General features: G+C 41.4%; 1 protein-coding gene across 1 annotated transcript in view; it reads right to left on the bottom strand.

The window, feature by feature from the left end:
- Positions 1 to 17,018: 17,018 nt before the first annotated feature.
- LOC112236738 (piezo-type mechanosensitive ion channel component 2-like) overlaps positions 17,019 to 18,461 on the bottom strand; it is a 207,640-nt gene continuing 206,197 nt past the window's right edge. The window contains 1 exon segment of the mRNA XM_042329609.1: positions 17,019 to 17,744. Coding sequence (XP_042185543.1) covers positions 17,492 to 17,744 — 253 coding nt within the window. The 3' untranslated portion in view covers positions 17,019 to 17,491.

Raw genomic sequence — 18,461 nt, 5'->3', positions numbered from 1 at the left:
TGTATGGTTTACCTCCATACTTCCATTCGTTTGTATGGTTTACCTCCAGTCTTCCATTCGTTTGTATGGTTTACCTCCATTCTTCCATTCGTTTGTATGGGTTACCTCCATACTTCCATTCGTTTGTATGGGTTACCTCCATACTTCCATTCGTTTGTATGGTTTACCTCCATACTTCCATTCGTTTGTATGGGTTACCTCCATACTTCCATTTGTTTGTATGGGTTACCTCCATACTTCCATTCGTTTGTATGGTTTACCTCCAGTCTTCCATTCGTTTGTATGGGTTACCTCCATACTTCCATTCGTTTGTATGGGTTACCTCCATTCTTCCATAGCTCTGTCACCTTTGACCTCAGATGGGATGTCTCCTGGTCTGACAAACACCTGTTCTAGCTCTGTCACCTTTGACCTCAGATGGGATGTCTCCTGGTCTGACAAACACCTGTTCTAGTCCTGTCACCTTTGACCTCAGATGGGATGTCTCCTGGTCTGACAAACACCTCTCTCGTTCTGTCACCTTTGACCTCAGATGGGATGTCTCCTGGTCTGACAAACACCTCTCTAGCTCTGTGACCTTTCACCTCAGATGGGATGTCTCCTGGTCTGACAAACACCTCTCTCGTTCTGTCACCTTTGACCTCAGATGGGATGTCTCCTGGTCTGACAAACACCTCTCTAACTCGGCCACCTTCCACTGCAGATGCGGAAAGCCTTACGTAGGCCGATGCAAAAAAAAAAACTCTAAATCTCTAGCTTAAACTGACAGATTTTAATGGGGATTTTTTTTTTTTATTATGTTACTTAGATTGACGCACAGGTACCCCTTACGTCCATCTAGTTGTTTTGTAGACATATTGTTGTATCTATTTTTGTCATTTTACAGTTGCGTTGCTCACTTCTGGGGAGTATACGTTCCCTGTACAAACACTACAATTAACACGTGTGCTAGTTAAGATACCTGTATCTAGATCTATAATATAATTTGTACTATCTGCAGCTGTACATAGCCCATCTGTAAATAGCCCATCCTACCTACCTCATCCACATATTGTTTTTATTTACTTTTCTGCTATTTTGCACACCAATATCTCTACTTACACATCATCATCTGCACATTTATCACTCCAGTGTTAATCTGCTAAATTGTAATTACGTCGCTCCTATGACCTATTTATTGCCTACCTCCTCTCGCCATTTGCACACACTGTATATAGACTTTATTTTTCTTTCTATTGTGTTATTGACCGTACGCTTGTTTATTCCACGTTTAACTCTGTGTTGTTGTTTGTGTCACACTGCTTTGCTTTGCTTAATCTTGGCCAGGTCGCAGTTGTAAATGAGAACTTGTTCTCAACTTGCCCACCTGGTTAAATAAAGGTGAAATAAAATAAAAAATAATAAAATATATGTTTTTTTTATGTCAGTATGACATCTAGTGGCCTTTTGGGGTACTTCACCTATCCACTGGTGTCTGATTGTCTACACATTGCTGTTTGTGGAGATATACTTGAAAACGAAAGGTCAAGATTGAATGCATTGAGTTACACATTCTACAAGCTATCTAGGCTACTAGGCAGTATATCGACAACAGGAACATACACCTTGAAACAGGAATAAAACTACCATTGCATGCTGGGTAGCCTAGTGGTTAGAGCAGTGGACTAGCAACTAGAAGGTTGCAAGTTCAAACCCCTGAGCTGACAAGGTACAAATCTGTCATTCTGCCCCTGAACAGGCAGTTAATCCCTATGTTGTCATTGAAAATAAGAATTTGTTCTTAACTGACTTGCCTAGTTAAATAAAGGTAAAATATATATATTTAATATGTGGTTTCGAGCAACTATATTCATTACCTAGTGCATTTCTATAATGTAATTCATTATATTGGTCCAAAATGGTGAGAGTACACACTGGGGTCTGACTTTTCCTGCTCACCATAAGCGCTTACCATTAACCAAAGCTATATATATATATATATATATACACATATAGTACCAGTCAAAAGTTTGGACACACCTACTCATTCCAGGGTTTTTCTTTATTTTTACTATTTTCTACATTGTCGAATAATAGTGAAGACATCAAACTATAAAATAACACATATGGAATCATGTAGTAACCAAAAAAGTGTTAAAAACACATTTGAGATTTGAGATTCTTCAAAGTAGCCACCCTTTGCCTCGATGACAGCTTTGCACTCTCTTGGCATTCTCTCAACCAGCTTCACCTGGAATGCTTTTCCAACAGTCTCGAAGGAGTTCCCAAATATGCTGAGCACTTGTTGGCTGCTTTTCCTTCTTTCTGTGGTCCAACTCATCCCAAACCATCTCAATTGGGTTGAGGTCGGGTGATTGTGGAGGCCAGGTCATCTGATTCAGCATTCCATCACTCACCTTCTTGGTCAAATAACCCTTACACAGCCTGGATGTGTGTTTTTGGTCATTGAATTTTGTTACATTGCAGCCTAATTCTAAAATAGATTAAACTGTTATTTTTTGTATACATACATACATACAGGTTTTTATGTTTGCTAATTTGTATAAAAAATTATATATAAAAAACAGTTACATAAGTTTTCAGACCCTTTACTCAGTACTTTGTTGAAGAACTATTTGGCAGCACTATTTGGCAGCAATTACAGCCTTGAGTCTTCTTGGGTATGAAGCTAAAAGATTGACACACCTGTATTTGGGGAGTTTCTCCCATTCTTCTCCCATTCTTCTCTGCGGATCCTCTCAAGCTCTGTCAGGTTGGACAGGGAGTGTTGCTGCACAGCTATTTTCAGGTTTCTCCAGAGATGCTCGGGTTGGGTTCAAGTCCGGGCTCTGGCTGGGACACTCAAGGACATTCAGAGACTTGTCCCGAAGCCACTCCTGCGTTGTCTTGACTGTGTGCTTAGGGTTGTTGTCCTGTTGGAAGGAGAACCTTTGCCCTAGTCTGAGGTCCTGAGCGATCTAGTTCCTGGGAAACAATGCAGTTTTTTGTTTTTTTACGTGTTATTTCTTACATTAGTACCCCAGGTCATCTTAGGTTTCATTACATACAGTCGAGAAGAACTACTGAATATAAGATCAGCGTCAACTCACCATCAGTACGACCAAGAATATGTTTTTCGCGACGCGGATCCTGTGTTCTGCCTTACAAACAGGACAAGTGTGGAGTGGATTCCATGCAGCGACCCAAAAAAACTACTCCGAAAAAGAGGGAAACGAGGCGGTCTTCTGGTCAGACTCCGGAGACGGGCACATCGTGCACCACTCCCTAGCATTCTTCTTGCCAATGTCCAGTCTCTTGACAACAAGGTTGATGAAATCCGAGCAAGGGTAGCATTCCAGAGGGACATCAGAGACTGTAACGTTCTTTGCTTCATGGAAACATGGCTCACTGGAGAGACGCTATCCGAGGCGGTGCAGCCAGCGGGTTTCTCCACGCATCGCGCCGACAGAAACAAACATCTTTCTGGTAAGAGGGGCGGGGGCGTATGCCTTATGACTAACGTGACATGGTGTGATGAAAGAAACATACAGGAACTCAAATCCTTCTGTTCACCTGATTTAGAATTCCTCACAATCAAATGTAGACCGCATTATCTACCAAGAGAATTCTCTTCGATTATAATCACAGCCGTATATATCCCCCCAAGCAGACACATCGATGGCTCTGAACAAACTTTATTTAACTCTCTGCAAACTAGAAACGATTTATCCGGAGGCTGCATTCATTGTAGCTGGGGATTTTAACAAGGCTAATCTGAAAACAAGACTCCCTAAATTTTATCAGCATATCGATTGCGCAACCAGGGGTGGAAAGACCTTGGATCATTGTTACTCTAACTTCCGCGACGCATATAAGGCCCTGCCCCGCCCCCTTTCGGAAAAGCTGACCACGACTCCATTTTGTTGATCCCTGCCTACAGACAGAAACTAAAACAAGAGGCTCCCACGCTGAGGACTGTCCAACGCTGGTCCAACCAAGCTGACTCCACACTCCAAGACTGCTTCCATCACGTGGACTGGGACATGTTTCGTATTGCGTCAGATAACAATATTGACGAATACGCTGATTCGGTGTGCGAGTTCATTAGAAGGTGCGTTGAAGATGCCGTTCCCATAGCAACGATTAAAACATTCCCTAACCAGAAACCGTGGATTGATGACAGCATTCACGTGAAACTGAAAGCGCAAACCACTGCTTTTAATCAGGGCAAGGTGTCTGGTAACATGACTGAATACAAACAGTGCAGCTATTCCCTCCGCAAGGCTATCAAACAAGCTAAGCGCCAGTACAGAGACAAAGTAGAATCTCAATTCAACGGCTCAGACACAAGAGGCATGTGGCAGGGTCTACAGTCAATCCCGGACTACAGGAAGAAATCCAGCCCAGTCACGGACCAGGATGTCTTGCTCCCAGGCAGACTAAATAACTTTTTTGCCCGCTTTGAGGACAATACAGTGCCACTGACACGGCCTGCAATGAAAACATGCGGTCTCTCCTTCACTGCAGCCGAGGTGAGTAAGACATTTAAACGTGTTAACCCTCGCAAGGCTGCAGGCCCAGACGGCATCCCCAGCCGCCCCCTCAGAGCATGCGCAGACCAGCTGGCCGGTGTGTTTACGGACATATTCAATCAATCCCTATACCAGTCTGCTGTTCCCACATGCTTCAAGAGGGCCACCATTGTTCCTGTTCCCAAGAAAGCTAAGTCATCATGAAGTGCTTTGAGAGACTAGTCAAGGACCATATCACCTCCACCCTACCTGACACCCTAGACCCACTCCAATTTGCTTACCGCCCAAATAGGTCCACAGACGATGCAATCTCAACCACACTGCACACTGCCCTAACCCATCTGGACAAGAGGAATACCTATGTGAGAATGCTGTTCATCGACTACAGCTCGGCATTCAACACCATAGTACCCTCCAAGCTCGTCATCAAGCTCGAGACCCTGGGTCTCGACCCCGCCCTGTGCAACTGGGTACTGGACTTCCTGACGGGCCGCCCCCAGGTGGTGAGGGTAGGCAACAACATCTCCTCCCCGCTGATCCTCAACACTGGGGCCCCACAAGGGTGCGTTCTGAGCCCTCTCCTGTACTCCCTGTTCACCCACGACTGTGTGGCCACGCACGCCTCCAACTCAATCATCAAGTTTGCGGACGACACAACAGTGGTAGGCTTGATTACCAACAACGACGAGACGGCCTACAGGGAGGAGGTGAGGGCCCTCGGAGTGTGGTGTCAGGAAAATAACCTCACACTCAACGTCAACAAAACTAAGGAGATGATTGTGGACTTCATGAAACAGCAGAGGGAACACCCCCTATCCACATCGATGGAACAGTAGTGGAGAGGGTAGCAAGTTTTAAGTTCCTCGGCATACACATCACAGACAAACTGAATTGGTCCACTCACACAGACAGCATCGTGAAGAAGGCGCAGCAGCGCCTCTTCAACCTCAGGAGGCTGAAGAAATTCGGCTTGTCACCAAAAGCACTCACAAACTTCTACAGATGCACAATCGAGAGCATCCTGGCGGGCTGTATCACCGCCTGGTACGGCAACTGCTCCGCCCTCAACCGTAAGGCTCTCCAGAGGGTAGTGAGGTCTGCACAACGCATCACCGGGGACAAACTACCTGCCCTCCAGGACACCTACACCACCCGATGTTACAGGAAGGCCATAAAGATCATCAAGGACATCAACCACCCGAGCCACTGCCTGTTCACCCCGCTATCATCCAGAAGGCGAGGTCAGTACAGGTGCATCAAAGCTGGGACCGAGAGACTGAAAAACAGCTTCTATCTCAAGGCCATCAGACTGTTAAACAGCCACCACTAACATTGAGTGGCTGCTGCCAACACACAGACAATGACACTGACTCAACTCCAGCCACTTTAATAATGGGAATTGATGGGAAATGATGTAAATATATAAACAATGCTACCTTATATAATGTTACATACCCTACATTATTCATCTCATATGCATACGTATATACTGTACTCTATATCATCGACTGCATCCTTATGTAATACATGTATCACTAGCCACTTTAACTATGCCACTTGTTTACATACTCATCTCATATGTATATACTGTACTCGATATCAGCTACTGTATCTTGCCTATGCTGCTCTGTACCATCACTCATTCATATATCCTTATGTACATATTCTTTATCCCCTTACACTGTGTATAAGACAGTAGTTTTGGAATTGTTAGTTAGATTACTTGTTGGTTATTACTGCATTGTCGGAACTAGAAGCACAAGCATTTCGCTACACTCGCATTAACATCTGCTAACCATGTGTATGTGACAAATAAAATTTGATTTGATTTGATTTGATCTGGAGCAGGTTTTCATCAAGGATCTCTCTGTACTTTGCTCCGTTCATCTTTCCCTCTATCCTGACTAGTCTCCAGTCCCTGCCGTTGAAAAACATCCCCACAGCATGATGCTGCCACCACCATGTCTCACCGTAGGGATGGTGCCAGGTTCCTTAAGACATGGCACTTGGCATTCAGGCAAAGAGTTCAATCTTGGTTTCATCAGACCAGAGAATCTTGTTATCTCATAATCCGTCTTTAGTCTTTAGGTGCCTTTTGGCAAACTCTACAAACTCTACAGACAATTCCTTTGACCTCATGCACTGTCAACTGTGGGACCTTAACTAGACAGGTGCCTTTCCTAATCATGTCTGATCGATTGAATTTACCACAGTTAGACTCCAATCAAGTTGTAGAAACATCTCACGGATGGTCAATGGAAACAGGATGCACCTGAGCTCAATTTCAAGTATCATAGCAAAGGGTCTGAATACCTATGTAAATAAGGTTTATTTTTTATATATATTTTTTATAAATATGCAAAACATTCAAAAAAACTGTTTTCACTTTGTCAGTATGGGGTATTGTGTGTAGATTGCTGAAAAAAATATAATATTTAATACATTTTAGAATAAGGCTGTAATGTAACAAAATATGAAAAGGTAAAAGGGTCTGAATACTTTCCAAAGGCACAGTGTGTACATATCTACCTCAAATACCTCGTACCCTGTGTATATAACCAAGTTATTACCTCGTAACCCTGCACATTGACTCAGTACTGGTACCCTGTGTATATAACCAAGTTATTACCTCATACCCCTGCACATTGACTCAGTACTGGTACCCTGTGTATATAACCAAGTTATTACCTCGTACCCCTGCACATTGACTCAGTACTGGTACCCTGTGTATATAACCAAGTTATTACCTCGTACCCTGTGTATATAACCAAGTTATTACCTCGTACCTCTGTGTATATAACCAAGTTATTACCTCGTACCCCTGCACATCGACTCGGTACTCGTACCCTGTGTATATAACCAAGTAATTACCTCGTACCTCTGTGTATATAACCAAGTTATTACATCGTACCTCTGTGTATATAACCAAGTTATCGTTACTCAGTGTGGATTTATTTATTTTATTATTGTGTTATTTCTCTGTGCATTTTTGGGAAGAACCCAAGGATCCTTCAGTCAGCATTTCACTGTTAGTCTACACCTGTTGTTTACCAAGGACCCTTCAGTCAGCATTTCACTGTTAGTCTACACCTGTTGTTTACCAAGGACCCCTCAGTCAGCATTTCACTGTTAGTCTACACCTGCTGTTTACCAAGGAAGGACCTCTGTTGTTTCAGTCAGCATTTCACTGTTAGTCTACACCAGTTGTTTACCAAGGACCAGTCAGTCAGCATTTCACTGTTAGTCTACACCTGTTGTTTACCAAGGACCCATCAGTCAGCATATCACTGTTAGTCTACATCAGTTGTTTACCAAGGACCAGTCAGTCAGCATTTCACTGTTAGTCTACACCTGTTGTTTACCAAGGACCCTTCAGTCAGCATTTCACTGTTAGTCTACACCTGTTGTTTACCAAGGACCAGTCAGTCAGCATTTCACTGTTAGTCTACACCAGTTGTTTACCAAGGACCCATCAGTCAGCATTTCACTGTTAGTCTACACCTGTTGTTTACCAAGGACCAGTCAGTCAGCATTTCACTGTTAGTCTACACCTGTTGTTTACCAAGGGACCAGTCAGTCAGCATTACACTGTTAGTCTACACCTGTTGTTTACCAAGGACCAGTCAGTCAGCATTTCACTGTTAGTCTACACCTGTTGTTTACCAAGGACCCTTCAGTCAGCATTTCACTGTTGGTCTACACTAGTTGTTTACCAAGGACCCTTCAGTCAGCATTACACTGTTAGTCTACACCAGTTGTTTACCAAGGACCCTTCAGTCAGCATTACACTGTTGGTCTACACCTGTTGTTTACCAAGGACCCTTCAGTCAGCATTTCACTGTTAGTCTACACATGTTGTTTACCAAGGACCCTTCAGTCAGCATTACACTGTTGGTGTACACCTGTTGTTTACCAGGCATGTGACAGATACGATTTGATTGATCAACTGTGCAGTTGGCCCTCAGATTGCTATACCATATGTGGTTAGCCGATAAGTTAAATACTGATGTAAGATCTGGCATGAGTCTGCGATGTTGTCGGGGCAAGAACTTGACCCATATCTTTACTGTACAAACAGAGGGGATGTTACTGGATCACAGTCATGTCATTCCTTATTGTATTCACAACACTCTTTAATTGGGTCAGCAACAATAAACATTAAAAGAGACCATGAAAATATTGTCATTCCAAGTGATTATTTTGGTGTGTGATTCTGTTTCCATTGTGTGATTCCATTGTGTGATACCATTGTGTGATTCTGATTCCATTGTGTGATTCTGTTTCCATTGTGTGATTCCATTGTATGGTACCATTGTGTGATTCTGATTCCATTGTGTGATTCTGATTCCATTGTGTGACTCTGATTCCAGTGTGTGATTCTGTTTCCATTGTGTGATTCCATTGTGTGATTCTGATTCTATTGTGTGATTCTGATTCCATTGTGTGATTTCATTGTGTGATTCTGATTCCATTGTGTGATTCCATTATAATGTTCTCTAAATGGATGGTGTTTTTATCTAGCTAGAGGTTAGCGTCTAGAAAACAAGCTGTAACTGCATTTATTTAACAAGCAAAATAGACAGCTCGGCAGAGATCCTGGATGTTATAAGAGCTACAATAGACAGCTAGGCAGAGATCCTGGATGTTATAATAGCTACAATAGACAGCTAGGCAGAGATCCTGGATGTTATAAGAGCTACAATAAACAGCTAGGCAGAGATCCTGGATGTTATAAGAGCTACAATAGACAGCTAGGCAGAGATCCTGGATGTTATAATAGCTACAATAGTCAGCTCGGCAGAGATCCTGGATGTTATAAGAGCTACAATAGTCAGCTCGGCAGAGATCCTGGATGTTATAAGAGCTACAATAGACAGCTAGGCAGAGATCCTGGATGTTATAATAGCTACAATAGACCTTTAGGCAGAGATCCTGGATGTTATAAGAGCTACAATAGACAGCTCGGCAGAGATCCTGGATGTTATAAGAGCTACAATAGACAGCTAGGCAGAGATCCTGGATGTTATAAGAGCTACAATAGTCAGCTCGGCAGAGATCCTGGATGTTATAAGAGCTACAATAGTCAGCTCGGCAGAGATCCTGGATGTTATAAGAGCTACAATAGTCAGCTCGGCAGACATCCTGGATGTTATAAGAGCTACAATAGTCAGCTCGGCAGAGATCCTGGATGTTATATGTAGTTCATGTGGATTCCTTTAGGATAAATGACTACCCATTTACTTTATCTCTCACGCAGTAATAAACCATAATCATAGTCTGTGGTTACAGTCTGTGTTTACAGTCAGTGTCCTGTTGTTGTTGTCTCTGTACATATAACACTGTGGTTATTTGGACCTAAAGATACTAAATGATTGAGAGACCATGTTTTAACAAGACAGGATGTGTCCTTGTTCCCTTCATAGTGCACTACTTTAGACCAGAGTCCTATGGGACCCTATTCCCTGCATAGTGCACTATTTTTGACCAGAGCCCTATGGGAACCTGTTCCCTATATAGTGTACTACTTTTGACTACTTCTACCCTGTTCAAGAGTAGTGCACTATTTAGGGGGATAGGGTGCAATTAGGGGTGGAACCTAAGAGGAATTGAAACGATTCTAATATCCAGAAATGTTACTTGGAAAGGAAGGGTCTTATAATGGACGAGGAAGCTCCTTAAAGGCTTTCTGTATATTTAATGAGCGCGTTAGATCGTCCTCTCCTTCTGTTAAGGGATGTACTTTAGCCTCTCTCTCTGGTCTTAATCTCTCTGGTTTTAACGCACAACCAAGGCTGATTCTCTGATATTCCTCCCAATAAGAGTTCTCTGTATCTGTTCCATTAGCCACATCAAAACTGGACTGGAATGTTGCAAAAATGTGGATTAATCTCTCACCTTGTGACTGAGTCGTGTTGAATGGAACATTAAGAGGGATTAATCTCTCACCTTGTGACTGAGTCGTGTTGAATGGAACATTAAAAGGGATTAATCTCTCACCTCGTGACTGAGTCGTGTTGAATGGAACATTAAAAGGGATTAATCTCTCACCTCGTGACTGAGTCGTGTTGAATGGGAGGGATTAATCTCTCACCTCGTGACTGAGTCGTGTTGAATGGAACATTAAAAGGGATTAATCTCTCACCTCGTGACTGAGTCGTGTTGAATGGAACATTAAAAGAGATTAATCTCTCACCTCGTGACTGAGTCGTGTTGAATGGAACATTAAAAGAGATTAATCTCTCACCTCGTGACTGAGTCGTGTTGAATGGAACATTAAGAGGGATTAATCTCTCACCTCGTGACTGAGTCGTGTTGAATGGAACATTAAAAGGGATTAATCTCTCACCTCGTGACTGAGTCGTGTTGAATGGAACATTAAGAGGGATTAATCTCTCACCTCGTGGCTGAGTCGTGTTGAATGGAACATTAAGAGGGATTAATCTCTCACCTCGTGACTGAGTCGTGTTGAATGGAACATTAAGAGGGATTAATCTCTCACCTCGTGACTGAGTCGTGTTGAATGGGATTAATCTCTCACCTCTTGACTGAGTCATGTTGAATGGAACATTAAAAGGGATTAATCTCACCTCGTGACTGAGTCATGTTGAATGATTAAAGAGTCGTGACTGAGTCGTGTTGAATGGAACATTAAGAGGGATTAATCTCTCACCTCGTGACTGAGTCGTGTTGAATGGAACATTAAGAGGGATTAATCTCTCACCTCGTGACTGAGTCGTGTTGAATGGAACATTAAAAGGGATTAATCTCTCACCTCGTGACTGAGTCGTGTTGAATGGAACATTAAGAGGGATTAATCTCTCACCTCGTGGCTGAGTCGTGTTGAATGGAACATTAAGAGAGATTAATCTCTCACCTCGTGACTGAGTCGTGTTGAATGGAACATTAAGAGGGATTAATCTCTCACCTCGTGACTGAGTCGTGTTGAATGGAACATATCCCCATCTCGAGATGCTGGTGGTGAACTGTTTTTTGTTGTTGTTGTTGTTGCAAACTCAAGCATTTATAAACATTTACAAGCATTACAAAGCATCTATATTAATTCATAAAGGATCTATAATGGCTTATTACATAGTCATAACCATAAAGTATAACCAAACAATTGATAATCATTCATGATTTCTGTATCTGAAGTTAGTCAACATAATACTGGGTCGCATCTTCTCAAAATAAAAACGGCCAACAAACAATAAACTGAAGCTTTTTAAAAGCTCAAAGTTAACCTTTCTTTTTGTGTTTTATTTGTGGACCACAGGACCATAACCAATTAACCAATTAACCAATTAACCAATTAACCAATTAACGAATATCATGTTTCCATAATGGATCATTAAAACTATAGCACTTTAAACCTTAAAAACATACGACTCCTTTAAAACTCTTTTAAAACATACAGCCAACAGGACAGTTCACTGTTCTCCCTCCCTCCCCCCTCCCTCCCTCCCTCCCTCCCTCCCTCCCTCCCTCCCTCCCTCCCTCCCTCCCTCCCTCCCTCCCTCCCTCCCTCCCTCCCTCCCTCCCTCCCTCCTCTAAAACTGCTAGGTAATGAAAATTCCTCATGACAATAATAGACTTTTTTTTTTCTTTCATGCTACAATGTCCTCTAATGCATCGCTCAGACCAAAGGTCCAAACAAACAAACAATGTTTATGTTTTCTATGGATGGGCTATTTTCTCCGTCTCCTTTCTTTTGATAGTGCCACTTCTCCTCTTGTGTTGATGACACTGAAGTAATACTTGGTTGAGTGGAAGTCATAATGAAGTCGTACCGAAGTCATCCTGTTCATGAGGTGGGAGTTCTACAAACCATGGAAGAAGTTGAAAAATAATAATATTATCATTATTGTGCATCACCAGTGTCCATGAGAATGCGCCAGTCCAGTAGCTTGATGATACCCTGACTCAAAACGTCAAAAACCTGCCCCCCTCCCCTTGGCTCTGCTCAAACTGGAAAATATTGACTAAGTTTCCTCTCAGATAAATTGGTCCTTCGAGTCGAATAGACCAGCATAATAACATGTTATAATCATTGTGGATATAACCTGTATCCTAAACATATCCTAAACATAACCTGTTTCCTAAACATATCCTAAACATAACCTCTATCCTAAACATAGCCTGTATCCCAAAATTTTCCCAAAAATGTCAACCTCTGACCTCCATCTATTTAAAGCCATTGCGATATCTGCCTCTGTACACACAGACAGGAGGACACAAGGTTAATCTTCTCAGTTATGTACAGTCTAGAGTTGTTGTCTCTTGGTCAATAAGCATACCAGGAAATAGATCCATCTCAAGTTAATAACAACAATGAAATCATCACCCGTCTCCCGTGACCTCTAGTCTCATTTCATGCTTTTTCAAATTATATTTAATTATGTTTATGATCTTAAAAATGCATTCATTCAACCCCATTACATCAAATGAATGTTTCTGTTCTAGATATTAGAATGAATAAGCGTGAACCCCTTCATGATGAAACAACAACTCTTTTCCTGAGAGAGATCATATCCAATAATTAACACAGGTTTAGGATTCCAAAATTCTGGTTAACTTTCCCCAAAATTCCCAGGTTTTCCTGAAATCCTGGTTGGAGGATTCTGGAATTTCTGCTTATTTCTTCCTGATTCTGGGAATTCTCCAACTGGAATTTCTGGAAAAACCTGTGGAATTTGTGGGAAAGTTACTGCAATTTTCCAATCCTACACAGGTTTAGTTGCTCATACAAACAAACAAAATAAGGCATGTAATAGATTGTCAAATAATGCATTTAAGTAGCTGTCTGCCTTATTATAGCCTCAGATGGCGCAATCGACTATAGTCTTGGTGAGAAGCTGCCTCGTACGTAACCATGACAACGTAGTTCAAAATGTCAGTCTAAAAGTAGGCCTTGAAGAAGAGCTCTATAATATTGCATTGCACAACCCCACAATCCAGGAGCTCCAATGGGAGAAGAAGTTGGAAATCTGAACAGACCAATCCTATGTAAGTTCCTCCTCATGGTCATCATCCATTGGTGGGAAGCCCTTTTTCATTAAAACACTGAGCTGTATAATCCACACTGCTGTTGTCAGCAAAGACAACTAGGAACGAGACAGGGACAGGGATGAAGTCGCTGTAGTCTCACAGGACATTGGTGTTACAGAAGGGTTTAGAGCAGTAGTCAGAGCTCTTTAGCTCTAAATCATCACCCTCCCGTGCGTGATCAGAGAAGACCCTGTTTCGTTGTCCCAACTCTCTTTGTTTCTTGACGCCTCAGTCACTTTATTGCCCAATAGTGTTTTTGTGTCCTAAGGCAGTTGAATTCTTCCACCTCAAAAAACAAACAAAAAAAAAGCACAAGAAAGAAGATTTCCAACATCTCAGATTGTTCAGAAATCATTTCTGTAAGTTAGAAACAGAGAAGTTTAGCATTCCTGAAACATTGTATTTGTTGAAAGACTTTTTGAACTCTGAGGAATTAAGCGAATTGAATGCATCCCAAATTGGCAATTGAAGTGTATAGGATTCTTACAAAATTCTATAAATATAGTTCCCAACATCCAATTTGGACCAAACTTCTTCTCTGCAATGATTAAGAAGTGAGGAATCCAAATATATGGTCAATAGCCCCCCCCCCCACCCCCCCCACCCCACTCCCCACCCCACAGACCCCCTAAATCGCACACCATGCCCACCCCAAAGGCCATTATACAGTATCAGTTCTCTGTTGGACAAGTATAATGAAGCTGTGGCTTGGAGCATTCTTTATTTATCATAATGTATTCTCAGTGAATTTGGTGATGTTTTTTAAAAAATGTTCTTCACCTGTTCAGAGAAATTTGCCATCAAAGTCATCCGAATTTTTTTCCCCAACACACATTGGTTACTATGACAGTTCCTGCTGTTTCTGCCACACCGATCTATCCATCTATATAGGCTGTTCGATTGGCGATTTTTACCATTAAAACCCAAACCGATGCCGTTATCATTGTAAAAGACTATACAGGGTGTATTTTGGGGTTTTTTACCACTGAAGACCATTAGAAATCATTAACGTTGAAAGTGATAAAACTGCTGTAGCCTAATGGTTTGTTTGTTCATCAGGAATGGTCTGAAGGGAATCCAACTACACACACACAGGGTAGGCCATTTCCTGGACACAGATTTAGCCTAAGAAGAAGGACAGTTTGTGTGTGTTTCAATGTCTTTCATGGAGGACTGGCTTGACTTGTGAGGATGACCACACTAATTTATTTACATCATGAGCAAAAAAATTTTTTGTTGTTGGTTTTCTACCAAAAGTTGCAACAAAAAAAAAAGGTCCATTTAATAAACACAAGAGACCTAAATGTACAAAAGGGTGTAGCAGTAACAGAGGGAACAGCGGCATCTAGGGTGGAAAAACCTGGTACTTTAACACTAATTTATGACGGGAAATGTAAGCGACTTCAATGGCTAATTTCTCTGAACAAAGGGGGGACAGAGAATACATTACATAGCATGAATAAACTATATGTTATATCATTCTGACCATTTATTTGGATTCCTCACATCTTAGTCATTGTTAAGAAGTGGTTTGTTCACAAGATTGGAACTTTGACGTTTCCTGTACTACCAAATCCTACTTTCTGTGACCATATTTGAAACTGAATTGAATGAATTCGTAACGATTAACAAAAATTCAGTCGATGATCCTCTGATTTTATGGGACGCCATCAAAGGTTTTATTTAACAACAATGCAACTGCATTTGTATCTGGGCTGAATAAATCACAATTAAAAGAAGATATCAGAAATGTAAAAACAAGTTGTCAAGGACAGGCAGGGTGTTCTAAATAAACACCTTTTAGCGATTATTCTCTTCAAAGTCCAAACAGAACTAAATGTATTGATAAGACAGACAGCAGAATGTTCCATCCATGGAGTTAGACTCCACCATTACTTCCATGGTAACGGACCCAATCGTCTACTGGCTAATAAACTACACAGCAATGATCAATTATCGGACATTGCAAACTACTGAATCTGAATTACTATCAGAACTCAAATGAATCAACCAAAGATACTTCCCGTTTCTACAAAGAATTGTACACTTCTGTTTGTAAACCCACACCGTTCTAGATCAAGTTGTTTTTAAAAGATATACAAACTCCTCTCCCTCGCAATGAGGAAACCCAGCTCGCTGGGAGCCCAAATCTCTCTCCATGAACTCAAAAGGGCATTGGATACCATGGATGCCATGGATAAAGACACATCATCTGGTTCGGATGATATTCTTCCTGAGGTCTATTTAACATGTTGGAACCAATTAGGTCCACTGTTAATTGAAATGATGAACAAAGCCGTTCACAAAGGTTTATTTAGAAGGGATGCAAATACTAATTTTAATTTCTAATTAATTAATATATAATTAATAAATTAATTATTTAACTAATTTAATTTCTAATTAAATTAATTTCTTCTAAAATCTAATTTAATTTTAATTTAAAAAAAAATAAGTTAAGGAAACCACCCAGTCGCCCCCCTATCTTTGATAAACACAGATAATATATATATATATTTATTCTGTCATCCTGTCTCGAAACTTACCCAAATTGGTGTACATGTGGACCAAAGCGGGTTGGTTAAAAAAACACCATCTATTATATATCTAGCATGCTTCATCATATGTATACTAGAATGGTCGTATCTTTTGGTCGGTTTTGTAACATATGGGACTTGGCTCCAATTTCATTAATGTGATTCAAATACTATATTCCGATACCTCAGTAAAAACAGGAAGTGGAATATCTGTACCAAACTTTAAATGGTATTTCCACACACTAGCTTTTCATCCCATCCTAAATTGGTTTAGGCATGATTCTTCTGCCCTCTGGTTGAGTATAGAGAGAAATATGGTGTATCCTATTGCCCTGGAAGAGGTGGTCGTCATTGATATATCCCTCAAACAATGTAAACTATAGCTTTGATCCTATTACTGCGAACACAATCTATATTTGGCGCAAAATTGAAAAACAATGTAACTGGGAATCAAAATGGAATACCCATAGTCCAATATTTCACAATAATGCCTTGCGATCTGGACGGCAGTATTTTCCATCGCCCCAACGGTCCACATGTGGAATCTGTACCCTTGCTGATATCATGGACAGTAATGGTTTAAAAACATTACAAGATTTGAGAGACACGTACACATGACTAGGCAACTCCTTTTTTCAATATTTACAGGTCTGTCCTAACTAGGGGTTAGGGGCTGCGGGGGATTGGATGGAGACAGGAGGGGAAATGGGATGGGGAGTTGTGGGTGATGTTTGGCTGGGGGAATGGGATGGGGAGTTGGGGTGATGTTTGGCTGGGGGGAATGGGATGGGGAGTTGGGGGTGATGTTGTGCTGGGGGAATGGGATGGGGAGTTGGGGGTGATGTTGTGCTGGGGGAATGGGATGGGGAGTTGGGGATGATGTTTGGCTGTGGGTACATGTGGTATAAACTAGATGTTTATACCCCCCCCAAACAAATCCAAATAAGTGGTTTGGTCCAAATTCGATGTTTGGTATTTAAATTGAAATTGATGATTTGTGTGCAATCAATTAGCTTAATTAATTTCTCAGATTTCAAATTGTCTTTCAACAAAATAATGTTGCAGGAATGTTTATATAATCTTTATCAAACTACAGACTATTTCAGGAAAATCTGAGATGGTCGGTGTCATGGCTGAAATGAAATCGAAGAACCCAGTGTTTCTTTTTTTTGTTGCAACAGGGGCCGGCAAGCTTTGGCCCTTCCTTCCTCCTCGGAGGTCTACTTCCATAAAAATGACTAACAGTTAAGAACTGACTAAAGTGTCAGCAAAAACGGTCTGTCTGGACTGATCGAGTCCATCCATAACTTCAACATCCCAGAGACCAGTGGGAGGTTAATACTTTTAAACTTCTATCCACATTGAAAGGGGATTGAAACTTCTAGCCTTTTACAGCCAAGCTCACTGAGTCTTTTCCCTGGTCCATTTGATCATAGTCTCAGGCGAGCGATAGAGGAAGATGAGTTTAGCGTACATGTCTTCCTCCAGGTCCAGCTCTCCCGTCTCTCGAACCAGGAAGATGTCGGTGCAGAGCTTCAGGATGCGGTCCACGTTGGGCAGCTCCTCGAACATGATGGTGTGAGAGATACCGCTGAAGAACTCACGGACGAACTTACCAATGACGAGCACCACGGAGGCATACAGACCCATGATCCTGGAGGAGAGGAAGAGATAAGGAGATACTGTAATTGTGCCTCCAGAAAGTATGCATACTCCTTGACTTATTCCACATTTTGTTGTTTACCGTCTAAATTCAACATTAAATTCCTTTTTTCCCTCGCCCAACTACAAACCATACCCAATAATGGCAAAGTTACATTACCCCCTAAAAAACTTGTTTTTAGATTATTTTTTAAAAAATGTTTTGAAAATGAAATACACAAATATCTAATTTACAAAAGTTGTGAGTCTTTCTGGGTATGTCTCTAAGTGATTTGAAGACCTGGATTGTACAATATTTGCACATTATTACTGAAAAAATTATTCAAGCTCTGTCAAGTCGGTTGTTGATTGCTAGTGAGCCATTTTCAAGTGTTGCCGTAGATTTTCAAGCCAATTTAAGTCCAAACTGGAACTAGGCCAATAAGGAAAAGTCAATGTTATCTTGGTAGGCAACACCAGTGTATATTTGGCTTTGTGTTTTAGGTTATTGTCCTGCTGAAAGGGGAATTTGTCTCCCAGTGTCTGTTGGAAAGCAGACTGAACCAGGTTTTCCTCTAGGACTTTGCCTAGCTCTATTCCGTTTCTTTTTATCCTAAAAAAAAGGTCCATAGTCCTTGCCGAGGACAAGCATACACATAACATGATGCAGCCACCACCATGAAAGTATGAAGTGGTGATCAATGATGTGTTGTGTTGGATTTGACACAAA

Source organism: Oncorhynchus tshawytscha, linkage group LG10, assembly GCF_018296145.1.
Source record: "Oncorhynchus tshawytscha isolate Ot180627B linkage group LG10, Otsh_v2.0, whole genome shotgun sequence".
In the NCBI taxonomy this organism is placed as follows: Eukaryota; Metazoa; Chordata; class Actinopteri; order Salmoniformes; family Salmonidae; genus Oncorhynchus; species Oncorhynchus tshawytscha.
Note: the sequence above shows the minus strand (reverse complement) of the source record. Positions and strands in the feature narration are given on the sequence as shown.